Source organism: Geotrypetes seraphini, chromosome 9, assembly GCF_902459505.1.
Source record: "Geotrypetes seraphini chromosome 9, aGeoSer1.1, whole genome shotgun sequence".
NCBI classification, from domain to species: Eukaryota; Metazoa; Chordata; class Amphibia; order Gymnophiona; family Dermophiidae; genus Geotrypetes; species Geotrypetes seraphini.
The window spans coordinates 145,709,166-145,724,546 of NC_047092.1; the positions used below are offsets into that span (position 1 = coordinate 145,709,166).

Below are 15,381 nucleotides of genomic sequence, written 5' to 3' on the forward strand. Positions count from 1 at the left end.
TCCTTCAGGGTGGGGGTGCGGGTGCGTGCGAGCGGTCCTGCGGGGGGGGGGGGGTGAATCGGACGTCGGGGGGGGGGGGGGCATCAGGCTTTCAGGGTAGGGACAGGACTTCAAGGAGGAAAGGAGAGTCGGGGCGGGCGAAAACAGAGTCGGGGTCTCCAGAGGAGAGTCGGGGCGGGCGAAACGAGAGTCAGGCAGCATGCGCGGTATACGGGTGTGCGCGGTATATAAAAATTTATAAACATAAATATGTGTTTTTTTGCGCGCTATACCCGTGTGCGCGTTTTACACGGGTGCGCGTTATCTATGTGAAAATACGGTACTCCAAGGTGCGAAATAAGAAGGACCAGTGAATACTATCAAACGCCTTAGAAGCATCCAAGCTAACAAACAAGGACGGAATTTGGTGAGATTGACACTGAGCAAGAGCAAGAAGTACCTTGCGGACATTGTGTACAGACTGGCGGCCCCAAACAAAACCTACCTGGTCCTCGTGTATAAGCCGTGGTAAATGAGGAGCAAGACGATCAGACAACATATGAGCAAAGAGTTTGAGATCCACATTAATTAATGAAATGGGGCGATAAGATTCCGGCAAATCAGCAGCCTTGCCAGGCTTCAAGAGTAAAGTAATGCGGAAAAGAACCACGAACAGTAGCTGCATCAAAGTACGCCAATAAAGGTCCATAAAGAGTAGGAGAAAGGAGCCGGTAAAAGTCACCCGAGAACCCATCCGGGCCCAGAGCCCGGTCAGAGCGGAGCGATTTAATAGCAGACTCCAATTCAGCCGCCCGAAACGGACTATTGAGAGAGGAAATCGCAGCCGCTGGCAAACGAGGCAGTCCAGAAGAGTGAAGATAGTCCGATATCATTTCCAAAGAAGCATCATCCGGAGCTTCATATAACCGACGAAAGAAATCAAATAAGACCCCGGAGATCTCAGAAGTCTGAGACACCACCCCACCGCCCCGGGTTCACAGAGATAAAATCGGCTTCCTGCCGGTTGTAGCATTAACCAAACGAGCCATAAGGCGGCCGGGTTTGTTACTGTAACGAAGGAAACGATGTTGATAAAAGGCTTTGCATTTTTGGGAACGAGAGTGGAGAAGGGAATTCAGGGCCACCTGAGTAGACAGATAACAGTCTCGAGTCTCCGGAGAAGGGCGGAGAGAAAAGGATCGCTTCGCCAAGCGTAAGGCCCGTTCCATCGTCATATGCTGCAAGTACAAGACTGAAAGAAGCATACTGGAAAGGGAAAGAACTTCATAGGCTTAAAAACCTCCCACTTGAGTAGATACCAGTAATCACAGCTGTTGTAAATATCAATATGTGCATAAAGGCACCTATTTTCCCTGAGAAACAACATTTTTTCAAGTATGATTTCCTCTTTAAGTGCGGCAGTTCTTTCGGTCTCTGTTTTAAAACTGATCTGCACTCTTGCTGCTGCAGTCATGATGCTTTAAATTGATGCTGCTCCGAAATCCAGCTACCTTTGCTCCACTAATGAGCGTGAAGTTGTAGCACTGACAGTAAGTTCATGTCTGAATGTGAGGAACTTATTTTTCGTTGTGTTCCCGTGAAAGAATGTATGCAGAATCATAATTGCTTGTGTTTTTCTGAAGGTGGAGAGTCCCTTGCCCTGACACAGCCCACCGGCAAAACGCTTAGCTAGCCACCGTCAGCAGAAGGGGACCATAATAGGGACAGCAGAGTGCAGTGCAGCGGTATTCAGCAGGAACAGAAAACCTCAAAAAACTTGAGCAGAGATAAGTGGTTTCTCTTGCATTAATTTCACAGCATTGATTGTTATGGTTTTTGAGACACTAAGAGTATTGATATATACAACAGCTGTTATTACTGGTATCTGCTCAAGTGGGAGGTTTTTAAGCCTATGAAGTTCTTTCCCTTTCCAGTATGCTTCTTTCAGTCTTGTACTTGCAGCATGCGGGCATCTGAGGCTTTTCCTCCTTTACTATTGAGGTTTATGAAAAAGAGAGAAAAGCACTGTTAATACATATTTGGATTTTGTATGAAATCTTTTGAATGATAAATTGAACAAGAGAGGTATTTTTTGTGGAATTTAATGGTTCTCTCTTCCACCTGCATATAGATTTGGATAAAAGTAGTTTATTTCCCTAATGCTACCCCCACCCAAAAAAGATTTATAGAATTTTCTTCCCAAACCCTTTTTTAGCCCAATTACATTAAGGGTTTACTACATCATCCAGCAATGAATTCCAAAGCTTAATTATAAAGAGTGGAAAAATATTTTCTCAGATTTGTTTTAAATGTGATAACTAGTAACTTCATTTACATGCATCCTAATCTTTGTACTTTTCAAAAGCGTAAACAACTGATTTGCTTATCTGTTCCATTTCATTCGCTATTTTATAGATCTCTTATTAATCCCCTCAGCTGCCTCTTCAAGTTGAAAAATCCAAAACTCTAGCATTCCTTCATAAGTGAATATTTCTACTACCTTTTATCATTTTGGTTGCCCTTCTCTGTACATTTTCTAATTCAGCTACATCTTTGAGACATGATGATGCATACAATACTCAAGATATAGTCAGATTATGTAGCAAAACAAAAACATATATCAGTTTTATTCTCCATTCCTTTCAAAGACAATGACTGTAACATAACAATATGCTTGTATACCGCAGCTACCTCTCAGTCCTGTGCGGTTTACATAGTAAAGATACTGGACAGTCACAGAGAATTATAATCCATTAGTTAATAAAATTTACCAAACAAGTATGTTTTTAACAATTTTCTAAATGCCAGATAGGTGCTGTAATTTTATATAAAATAATCAAGATGTTTATCCCATATACCGGCCTGATAAGATAGAATTCTTCCAAATCGTTTGTAAACACATCCCTTAATAGATGGAACACCAAATATCCATGGACCCCATGTAGGGTGTTTTCTATTAACAAATTCAAAGCGGTCAAGAAAATAACTAGGTAAAGACATAAAAATATACAACCAAACTTAAATATTCTTGTCTCAATTGGCAGCCAGTGCAATTTTTGGTAATATTTTGTCACATGGTCACAAATGAACAGTGGTATTTTGAATAACTTGCAACCTCTTGATGTTTTTCTTACATATTGACAAATAAAGGATGTTACAGTAATCTAAAGTGCTTAGAATAAGTGACTACCAATAGCTTACAGGAGGAAAGATCAAAATATGGCCTAATTATTTGAAGCTTCTATAACAGAAAATAACATTTTCTAACAAGTGCGGAACCTGAGCTCCCTCCATTTATTCCGCAAGCAACTAAAAACCTGGCTCTTCTCTAACATGTAATTTCTTTTTTCCCTTACTTTTCCACTCAACTTATAAACTTATGTAAACCTTTTCCTACCCTTTCTCATTTTTAAGTTCTTGTAAACCGTGCCGAGCTCTACTTCCGTGGAGATGATGCGGTATATAAACTTAAGGTTTAGTTTAGTTTAGATACTCACTAATCCTTCCATAAGTTTAATCAGAAAAGGTATTCCTGCAATGGATCTGTAATTACTAACAGAAAATATTGGATATTTTGGATCCTTAATTATGTGAGTATCAAATGATAAATTCTGACCAAAGTGGATTCTCAAAATTTTAATAACTGGTAGAATGGAATACGTTATCCTGTTCAAATTTATAGAATCCTCCTTGATCTTATTTGAAGAAGCCAGGAAAATTTTTGTTTTGTCCGGATTAAGTTTGTCTGAAATCTTTCTTCCATATTTCTAGCTTCTAAAATAGTGAGTATAAATTGTAAAGTATCCTTTGAGAAAGCTACAATTGGAATTACTATTGCAATGTAGTCTGCATAACTGTAGAGCTTAACTCCAAGTGAGGAAAGTTTAATTCCCAATGGGACTAGAAATAAGTTGAAAAGTGTGGGAGATAATGGGGAACCCTGTGGCACCCCACATAGATTTCTCCATTTAGGAGAAAAAGAATAGTCAGAATGTACCTGGTAAGTACGACTTTCCAGGAAACCCCTAAACTAATTAAGGACATGGCCAGATATTCCAATTGCGTCCAAACATCTCAGTAGGATTTGATGATCTACTAAATCAAATGCACTGCTGAAATCAAACTGCATAATCATGGCCCTCATGCCTACACTGAATTGTTGGTGAAGATAATCAAGAGATGCCAACTCCGTTTCAGTACTATGAAGTGGAAGAAAACCTGATTGGGAAGAGTGTAAAATAGCAAATCGATCAAGATAGTCGTTGAGTTTGATACACATACGCCGATGATATTCTTGTCCTTCTTGAAACAGACCAGAACCTCATCAACCTCCACGATAACATAACATCCCGCATAATGAGACTCCACTCCTGGTCCCTCTCAGTACAGATGAAACTAAATGAATCAAAAACAAAATTACTCTGGCTTGGCACAAAGTTAGAACACCTGCTCTCCCTCTTCGCACTACCCTCAGGCGCTGCCTTACACCTTGAGTTCTCAAGCAAGGTCCTTGGCGTCATTACTGATTCCTCTCTCTCCCTCAACGACCACCTCAACTCCCTTACAAAATCATGCTTTTTCAGCCTTCACATGCTAAGGAAAGCAAGACCCTGCTTCCGCCAAAAACATTTCGCTATCCTTGTCTAAACCATCATCCTCTCCAAACTTGACTACTGTAATGCCATTTACCTATGCTTAACAAAAAAATGCCTCCAAAGACTCCAGCTTATTCAGAATACAGCAGCCAAGCTGATCTTTGCAAAACGTAAATCTGACCACGTCTCCCCACTCCTGGCCAATCTTCACTGGCTCCCAGTGATTTTCAGAATCCAATTCAAATGCTCTTGCCTGGCTTTTAAGATTATTCACGGCATCCTTCCTTCCCTAATCCCACTTTCCTTCAACTCCTCGTGCCCTGACTCCACCAGGACCGCCCATAAATTAAAATTATCCTTCCCCTCCCTACATGGTATTCTCCACGCAGGTAAACTGGGAAAATCACTTCTATTCAAAATCACAGGTCTCTGGAATGACCTTACCATCCCGCTGCGGAACCTGAGCTCCCTCCATTTATTCCACAAGCAACTAAAAACCTGGCTCTTCTCTAACATGTAATTTCTTTTTTCCCTTACTTTTCCACTCAACTTATAAACTTATGTAAACCTTTTCATACCCTTTCTCATTTTTAAGTTCTTGTAAACCGTGCCGAGCTCTACTTCCGTGGAGATAATGCGGTATATAAACTTAAGGTTTAGTTTAGTTTAGATACTCACTAATCCTTCCATAAGTTTAATTAGAAAAGGTATTCCTGCAATGGATCTGTAATTACTAACAGAAAATATTGGATATTTTGGATCCTTAATTATCAGAGTGATTATTATATGACCTAAATTTATAAGAAAATTGCCATGTTGTAATAATGAACTAATCCAGGTTAGCACGTTTATCTTAAGTGTATTGGTGCAATTCTAAATATTGCTGAAGGCAAATGTCTGAGACAACGAGATTTTGTGTATTTGCTGTATAATTTATTGAAATCGTCCCATTTTGGGGTAGTAAATTCATATAAATTTAAATCAGTATAAGAAAAGTTTTCAGCAGGAGAAAATATCTCAAAATGGTCCTTTCTTGAGACAGAACATCTCAGGTTATGTAATTTTGAATGAAAGTGTTGAGCCAGTTCAGTTGAAGTGGGAGGGTGATCTTGTGGGGCTTGTTTCAAGTGGTTTACCTCAAAAAGTGTGTTGACTAATCTAAATACTTCTTTAGTATCTAATTTATTGGTTCCTATTTTTGAAGAATAATAAATACATCTTTTTTCTTTTATAGTTTTTAACTTCTGCCCTCCATGCTTTCTTATCCTCAATTTTTCCTGATTTATACCATTTCTTTCCAATCGTCTTGTTATTTTTTTCAATTCTGATAGTTCAGAATCAAACCAATTTTGGATCCTACAAAATTGTTTTTTTCTAATAGACTGAATCAGACCAATGGAATCGAGGATAGTTGTACTAAGTTTTTCCCAATGTGCATAGAAATCTAAATTTGGATCTGGTAAAGGCTTAGAATCATAATGATTCCAGAATTCAGAAGGTTCAATTAATTTTCTCCTTTCAATGGTCCTATTTGCATGGTGATTTCTAGAACAATACAGTTTCAACCAGTTCAGGTTAAAGTTAAACATCAGATGGTCTGACCAAACTGTTTGGGTCCATTCTTTAGAATTAATATTTAAATTTGAAATAATAGAATCCTTTGAATCAAAGGAAATTAGGTCTAAATAATGTCCCTTTTGTTGGGTTTTAGAAGGTGAAGTGAAGTAATAAGATAATGAGAGTAGGAAATTCTTTTAACTCCTTTACTGATTAATCTCCTTAATTTTCTAAATGGGGATTAATAGAAAGAGTCTTAGGTAGAGGAAGAGATACACTGGCAATTCTTTCTAGAAGGGAGTGCAAAAACTCCTGCTGTTTGGATTGAGTTTTCTGTTGTGTCTACTGTCTAGGACAGTGGTCGGCAAACTAATCAAAAGAGCCAAAGATCAGCAGTACAATGATTAAGATTTCTTTTGAGAGCCAAATTTCTTTTCAAGAACCATGTTTTTAGGAGTCAGTTTAAATTAGCTACTAACATTAAATAAAACCAGATATCATAATAATAATATCATAATAATAATAATTTATTGACAAAAAAATATTTTATACCTTGTCGTTTCTGCTTTAATCATCTTATCTTCACTCACTTCTTTCTAGCCAGCATCTGTCCTCTGTCTTCCATGCATCATCAGCCCCTTCCATGTCTGCCCTCTCTCTCTGCCCCTACCATCCACTGTCCGCCCTCTCTCCGCTCCATATGGCATCTTCCTTCTTTCTATGCTCCTTCCATAAACTGTCTTTCTTGTGCCCCTTCTCTCCTTTGTACATGATTCATTTCAGCTCTGTCACCTCTCCATTCTTCTGTCACCACCCCCTCCCCTATGTTCTGGCATCTCTCTTCTCCTTTCCTTCCTACCCATAGTCTGGCATCTGTCTCCTTCCCTGGTATCTCTCTCCTTTCATCTCTCCCTCCACATCCATGCTCTGACATCACCTCCTTTCTTTTCCCTTGGTCTGGCATACCTTCCTCCTTCCCTCCATGCCCTGGCATCTCAGTAGCCAGAATGTTCCTTTTAAAGGGGCCCCAACACGGCAGCTGTTTTCACAAGCTGCTGGCAGCTGCCCCAAAGTTTTTCATCTGCCGCAACTTCCCATTTCTGACAGGGCAGATCAGCGCAGCGGGAAAGTTTCGGGGCAGCCACTAGCAGTTTGTGAGAACGGCTGCCATGTCGGGGCCCCTCTGAAAAGGAAAATTTAGGTGTTTAATAAAGCAGTTCAAACCACAGGGCCCCCTGGATCTGTGGGGCCCAGGGCAGCTGCCCTGTTTGCTTTTCTGTTAAAAATAAAAATATCCAATTGATGCCTTCTTTGAGCTTTGCTGGATCAGGGACAGAACTACTAATCTTCTGTTGTCTCACAATTTGACATATGCCAGTTAAGCACAGGGGTTCTCAACCCAGTCCTACCTACACAGTCCGGTACCTGTAGAGAGGAGCTAACAATAACTATCGTTTTCAAGTGGGGTTTCTCTTTCCTGCCACTCTCCATCCACCCGACAGAGGAAAATCCCAGTAAGTCTGCGTAGCACAACATGTGAGACAAAGAGCATGCACTATGTTACACTGGTGACAAAACTCGTGCGGTGATTAACCATTAAAAGAAAAGGGGGGCTCAATAGGAGACACTGCCGAAAGGTTATACTTTAAATCTTTGGTATTTGCTGCTGTATCCTAACTCTTTGTTTCGCCAGGAGCCAGACCCGCTGGTGCGCAGCAGCAGCGAGTATTGTGCAGACAAACTGACCTGCTGGTACAACCAAAGAGGGAGGAAGAAAAACTGTTGAATTTCTTGAGGGAAAGATGAGGAGTTCCGGCCAACAGGGGAGCGAAAACTGGACAGTATGGGGGAAGAGGAGCAGTAGGGAAGGCAAGAGATTGCTGTCCCCCCCCTCAAAAAAAAAATTCCTTTACAGAAGGCCCCCGACACAGCAGCTATTCTCACAAGCTGCTGGCAGCTGCCCCAAAGTTTTCCCTCTGCTGCAACTTCCCATTTCGTTATAGGACAGATCGCCGCAGAGGGAAAGCTTCGGGGCAGCCGCTTGCAGTTTGTGAAAATGGCTGCCATGTCGGGGCCCCTCTGAAAAGAAAAATTTAGGTGTTTAATAAAGAAGTTTGGATCGCAGGGCTTTCAGGCCCTAGGCATGTACAGAGTCGCACTCAAGTAGCTAAAGAGCCGCAGTTTGCCGACCACTGGTCTAAGACACCTTTGTTGTTCACGAAGATGTAGAAGGCTGATTATATCTATGCTTAGAGTAAGAAGATGAGCTTGTTGGTATTGGGATACCTTCTGGTTGATTGTGACTGAAGATTTGGTGGTTGATAAAGTTATCATGGAGTCATTATAGGTCTTGATCTTTTGTGAAGCTTCTTCAATACGAACCCCAAATAGATAATCTCCTATGCAGGGGATATTGGAGAGTTGGTTTTGGACATTGGCATCTAAGTCAGAAATCCAAAGCCAAGCCTGCCTCTGCATCACAATGTTGAGATGCAAGAGATGATATCAAAAGGCATCAAACGTTAACCAAACCATTTACTGTCTGGTTTCTAGATCATTGGTCAAAATGTTGGAAGGATTTAAGATGTTCTGACAATATGTATTGTTCAAAAGATCAGAATTTTTAAATGTAATGTAATTTATTTCTTATATACCGCTACATCCGTTAGGTTCTAAGCGGTTTGAAGAAAATATACATTAAGATTATAAATGAGAAGTAAGAAGGTACTTAAAAAATTCCCTTACTGTCCCGAAGGCTCACAATCTAACTAAAGTACCTGGAAATTAATAAAGAAGAGAAAATAAAGATGGTTTAAAAAAGAAAAATTCTATGTGAATTTATAGGATATGAGAGATTTCATAAAGAATGTCATATAGAAACTGTAATTTAGTATCCTATACCTGTGATTTACTATCCTGTACCTACTCGTCTACCAAATTTGTTCAAGGTTCTGCCTTCTCTGCCTGGTGGAGTACTGCATACATTTGTGAATCGTTTGGTTGCTTTAAGGCAGACTATCACCAAGGATTGGTGCTGGTCTGTCAAAAAAAACCTGGACAAGATTGGATTCTATAAAGTGTGTCCAGTTTATATGGAGCCACTATGATAGTGGTGTTTCCCAGATTTTAAATATTGCTTCCTTTATCAAATTATGAAGTGGTACTTTAATACAGTCTTTAGGCCATTTCTTGTAGTCTAGAACTTCCATGAGTTTATTTATTTATTTATTTCAATTTCTATCCCGTCCTCCCAGTAGCTCAGAATGGGTTACAAGTCAACATTCACAATGGAAAACATTTTGGACAGTACAAGACTATACAACAACTTAAGTACATTCTGGACAGTTCAAAGACTATAGAGCAACTTAAGTACAGGAGAGTACAGAAAGGAGGGGGAATACAAGGGGGGTCAAGGGGTAGTTTGCAGTTAGAATTTCAGTTGAAGAGGAGGGTCTTTACTGCTTTCCGGAAGGTCTGATTTGTGGGGGGGGAATTGGTTCCAGAAATGGGGGATGAAGTGGCTGTAGGAGCTTTTGTGGGCTTTTTCTGACAGGAGACACCTTCCTGGGGGGATGCATAGGCGCTTCTCCGTTTCAGAGTGGAGGAGGCAGGTGGGGGTGTACAGGGTTAGCTTGGATCCTATGTATGATGGGGTGGTGGCATAGATTCTTTTATGTGCTATCACCAGGGCCTTGAAAGCACAGTGTTGGTTAATCGGGAGCCAGTGCTCTGCGCAGAGGGCTGGGGAGATATGATCATGATAATTGAGGTTGTGTAGAAGGTGGATTGCTGCATTTTGTACACGCTGGAGACATCTGAGATCTTTTTTGGTCATTCCATTAAATAGGGAGTTACAGTTATCCATCCTGGAGAGAACTGTAGAGGAGTTGGGCTAGGACAGGTTTGGAGATGTAAGGTTCGATTCTTCTCAATTGGCGGAGGTAGTAGAAGGAGGTGGATGCTATTTGAGATATGTGGGTGGACAGGTGGCCTTCTAATGTTACTCCTAGGCTGCGTACCTGATCTGCTGCTGTTAGTGAGGTGGAGTCCCATGATAGAGTTGGGCTTGTGTATTTGGTACTTTTTTTCCTAATGCTTTGCCTCAGACTCCATGTTGATAGGAATGACAAAAATATAAGGAAGAACAAGAAGGCACAAAAAAGGAATCAAATTTTGACATACTAGACTCCAAGACACAGCTTCTCAGCTCCATGGAAAACTAAGAATTGCAGACCTCGTGAGCTGACATCAGGTAGGAAGGCACCAGCACGTGCACAATATAGGCAGTCAAAGTTTTAAAGAGACAGTACACTTTTTGACTGCTTATGCCAGGTTCCATGGATGACATTACCCACATTTGAGAATACTGTATAATGCCTGCTTGTCTTTGGAGAAAAACAATTACCACCAGAATTAATCATTATACCTTTAAGACTCATCAGAAAATACAGAAGGATGGTAAATATATGTTGATACAACTAAAGTTGCAAGTTCTTTGTTTATTTTCCATACAATGTAGAATTTCTATGAGCGTCTGAGCATTTACATTGCTGGCCCACAGTAAAAACCTCTACTGCAGTTTTGTAAAAGCCAGCATTAGATTTTATTCTTATGCCATTTGCCACAAGCTTCCACTGCAATGACACAGATAAAAATAATGTGAAAAGAAAATGAACAAAATAAAACAGTGGTCACTCAATGATATACCAATCAAATATACTTTGGAAAATCTTATAAACAGGCCAGAAGCTCAGAACTGTAAAACTAATTTAAATGAAAACTGAAATTAACTGAAATAGACAAGAAACAAAATGGCTGCACTGTTTATTACGACAATAAATTAAGACACTTTCAACCATGGCAGTAAATTAAAAAAAATATTCAGTCTTAAGGAAAATTATTTTTATGTTACTCAAAAAATAATTATCCTTATTAAAAATCAAATATTCTTCTTTACTATTTATATGGATAGAATCCATGTTATTATATATGCATTCTGAAACGTGCTTCACCAGTTCTTCAAGTCAATCATTTCAATTTGTCAGTAACAAATGCTCATATTTCTCTACCCTCCACTTTATCCGAGATCTACATTAAGTCAGATACTGTACTAAACATCTCACAAATGAAAAAAATCCCACCCACAAAACTGAACTGAGACAGAATAAATTTGCCCAAAAAAATTGCATCAGTTAAGTTCTGTGGAATGATTTTCATTTCAAATACAATGGAGAAGGAAGAAAACTGTTAATCAAGAATTTTTGAGGGGTTTTGCAGCATACTTAAACCTATTTGTCAATGGTAATGTGTTTACAACATAATGCTACATCACATGCAAAATGACAAAGTTGTTCATAAAAACTAAGAATGGCATTAAAAATATTAGAGTAACCATATTTATTGCATTTTTTAGATTGCATTTTAAAACAGTAAATTAATAGTGCACAATGGCTTCACTTTTACCTGCTGAAATATATAACTAAGGTGGGGAAGCTTTATAGCTGCAAAAAAATCCCCCCAAATCTCCCAACAAAAATAAAATAAAAAAATCCCATAAGACATTTATGAACAAGTGTAGACCTCCATGCTTTCCAAGGAGCTACGTTCAGTTCAATAGATTACCATCTCCAGGAGTTAAGATACTTGCATTAGTGGGGGTCTGTGTACACTAAATCCATTTATTTTAAATTTTTTTAGATTAAATGAAATAAAAATGCCCTGTACATTCCACTATAAACAGTGAGTACAACAGCAAAAATTATATTATACATTTTATACACGCTAAAACAGTTTTCTTTTTTTTTTTAAATGAAAAATGGAATAAACCTAATAAATGGAGAATGTAATCTGGAAGAACTCAAAATTTTAACAGGGACAACTCATGGTAATAATGTCCACGCTGAGCCTCTTGAAGGCTTTCAGGTCATATCACTGGAACAGTGAGTGCAGTTGATGAAGTGGAGCATGCTATAACTCTATTCTCGGGCCTCTGTAAGTTTACCAAAACTTCTTAAAACTTCTGAAGCAGAGCAACACATACAGGGGAACTTGTCAATTCTCTTGGCTGGTTTCCTTTTCTAAACTCAACTTATACAATGAAAATGTGCTAAGCAACACTATAGAAACACATTTACGTCAACACTGAAGATCTGGGGAAATGAAATTCCAACAATTTTATTTTTTTTTAAATGAGCTGCATTTCTAAATTTTTGTATTTTATTTGTCTGTTTTTTGTACAATGTTGAAAACAAAATGCGGCACATTCCGTTTTCCCAAGAACCGTAAGGATGATTTCTACAGGAGAACGCTGGAAAAGCCTGAAGCTTGATCATCTGATGTTGAAAACTCCCAAAGGGAGTAAAATGCTTGATCTGTGTGGTCTAGAACACATACTGTAATTTAACAGGAGATGTTGTCTTAATATTTAATTATTTAAAAGAACTTCCCAGTTCATGCGAAGAATATAGTCCACGAGTAAATCAATTTGCCAAAACACATTACGCTACGTAAGTGTATACTTTGCGATCCTCAGGTGTTCGTGCCAAATATTCTCGCTCAATGAGTCCTTCAATACGTTTTTTAATAACAACTGGACTTGGTAAGAATCTGGCCTTCAGTTGCTGAGTTACCTATTATTCAAAAGAAAAAAATATATTCAGTCTCTTAACCAGTTAAACTTTAGCAATAAAGTAAATTATGAAAAATCACAAGTTCAAGTAATGGAAATCAGAACACAGTAACACATACTGACTGGTAAGGGCCAATAGGCTCAACCTCTTTGCCCCTATCCACAGTACTCTAGCTGAGGATACTTCCTGGTTACTTGCAGTAGAGGTTTGACAACCTGTGGCTAGAACTAATATCACAGCTCTATATGTACAATTTTTCTCTAAAATACATTCCAGTTTAACTTGGAAATTAACACTCAATGTATAGTACAAGAAATCTGGTGGATTACCTCTGCTACTAGCACATTATGTTGCATTTTCTTTCTAGATTTCATTATTCGAACTATGGCAGCCTCAATTTCATGTTTTCTGTCGTCATCTACCTTCTGTCGTGTTTCTTTTCTTTCTGGGTCTGATTCTCCTTGTTTGGCAGCGACTGAAAAACAAGTGATTTTTTTTTTTTGCCATACAATCATCATCCGAATGTAAAACAATAACTTTCCATTGGGCTATATCTGGGACAAAGGCCACTATAACTCAAGATGAGGAATGCAAAAGAATAGCAGCAGATATTTTTATTTATTAAAAAATTCTGAATTTATCTGCAATGCCTTTACTTTAGGACTACATTTACTCCATCTGTTTCCTTATACTTACATTATTATTCTTAAAGAATTATTTGGATTTGAATACTAAAAGCCCAACAATATATTGTTCCTAATGTTCAATTCCACTCCTCTTTCTCCTCACAAGAAAAGAAATGTAATAAAAAGTGTAATCAACCACCTCATCTACATTTCTTGGGAAAAATATATACAAATGACATAAAAAAATCAGAAAAATCTAAACCTGTTAAAACTATTATGTCTCCTGCATACTAATGATTCTGCTCATGACTAGTTATCCTGAAATTATCTTGCAGGTGGGAACATTCTTATGCTGTTCTAGTAATGAGGATCAGCACAAGAATGTGCCTGCCATTAACTTTTGAGTATGACTGCAGTGCAGGTGCAGACAGACAGAAGTCAAATTAGCAGCTGAAGCAGCAGGGCTTCTGCTGCTGCACAAACACTGGAAGATTAGGTTTTCATCTTCTGTTAGTTTCAATACGCTAGGTATTCAATCCCTTCTCACAATCCAGGAGTTGCAGAAATTTAAACACTTTTCTGAGCACATGCTCCTCCCACCTCAGAGAGAGAGAGAGAGAGAGAGAGAGAGAAAGTTAAGAGCCCCCTGTAGTTCAGTCTCAAAGCCAAGCAACATACCTGAACAAATCCATGACATGGAAGGGGATACTGGGGAAGCTTCCCAGCAACATAATTTGTGAACTGGTCTGCTCAGCAAAACATGAAAACAAGCAATAAACAGGCACAAAAACAACACAAAAAAACATTGAGGATCAATGGAGAAATAACCTGTTGTGTGCAACACAACATGAGACAACCTTCAGTAATGCACACTCACAGAAGTGTAAAACGTCCGACAGTATCCATCAATGGGCTGGAAGATCCTGAAGCCATGAAGAAGACTAAGTGAGGCAGAAAGCAGGCAATTCAGAACAAGTGAGACGGCAGGCCGTTACGAATCCTCCAGGGACTAACAGATAGAAGATTATTGAAGGGAGAAACAGAACAGCCTGCCTGCAACACCGAGGACCCAAAAGTGGCATCAAAGTGAGCCGCCACATTCACCCAGAAAAAAATGGGTAAAGGCAGGAAGAGAGGACCAAGGAGCCACTCTGTAAATTTCATCTAGAGAAAATGTGCAAGATTCCGCCCATGAAACAGCAACACTTCTAGTTGAGTGGGCCTGAAAGGAAACCAGCGGCAGCTTGCTGGGGGCGACATAAGCCGCGGAAAAGGCCATATTAATCCATCGGGTGATAAAGGTCACAGACACTAGCTGACTACACCGAGGCAGAGCAGTCAGTACTAAGAGGAGATCAGATATCCGAAAATCATTAGTTCTCTCCATAAGTCGAGCAAGACTCTCTTGACGTCCAACTTGCGTATGATCTGATCCTTTTGCACCAAGCCTGTGGAATGAAATGCAGGCAAATAAACCTGTGTGACATGGAAAGCAGAAACTACCATCGGTAGAAAGGAAGATACAATACAGAGAACTTCGGCGTCCGTAATACGGAGAAAGGGTCTCCGCAAGAAAGAGTTTGAAGCTCCGAAATATGCCGTGCTGAGACAAAGATGACTAGAAAGACAGTCTGAGTGTCAGATCCACAAGAGTAGCAGCCCTCAGTGACACGAAAGGGGCTGCCACAAGGCACTGTAGAATGATGGTAAGATTCCATAAAGGGAAAGGAGGAAGCAAGGGAGGCTGCAAACGAAGTGCCCTTCTCAGAAACCTGGTCACATCTGGATGAGCAGGAAGTGAACTAGAATCCCTGCATGCCCTGAAGCACGAAAAGCCTGCTACTAGAACTTTAAGGGATGCCACCACTAAACCCTTATCTAAGCCTGCCTGAAAAAAAGCCAGGACCACTGAAATGGGAGCCCTCTCAGGCAGCACTCGGTCCTTAGCACACCACTGTTGGGAAGCCTTCCAGACTAAGGCAAAAAAGCTATAGT

The 15,381-nt window shown here is 39.6% G+C and overlaps 1 protein-coding gene across 1 annotated transcript in view; it reads right to left on the bottom strand.

The window, feature by feature from the left end:
* Positions 1-10,938: 10,938 nt before the first annotated feature.
* Positions 10,939-15,381, bottom strand: part of CUL3 (cullin 3) — a 215,332-nt gene continuing 210,889 nt past the window's right edge. The window contains exons 15-16 of the mRNA XM_033959756.1: positions 13,090-13,235; positions 10,939-12,760 (exon numbers count right to left, since the gene is read on the bottom strand). Of these exons, the coding sequence (XP_033815647.1) occupies positions 12,629-12,760; positions 13,090-13,235 (278 nt within the window). The 3' untranslated portion in view covers positions 10,939-12,628. The remainder of the gene's footprint in view (positions 12,761-13,089; positions 13,236-15,381) is intronic.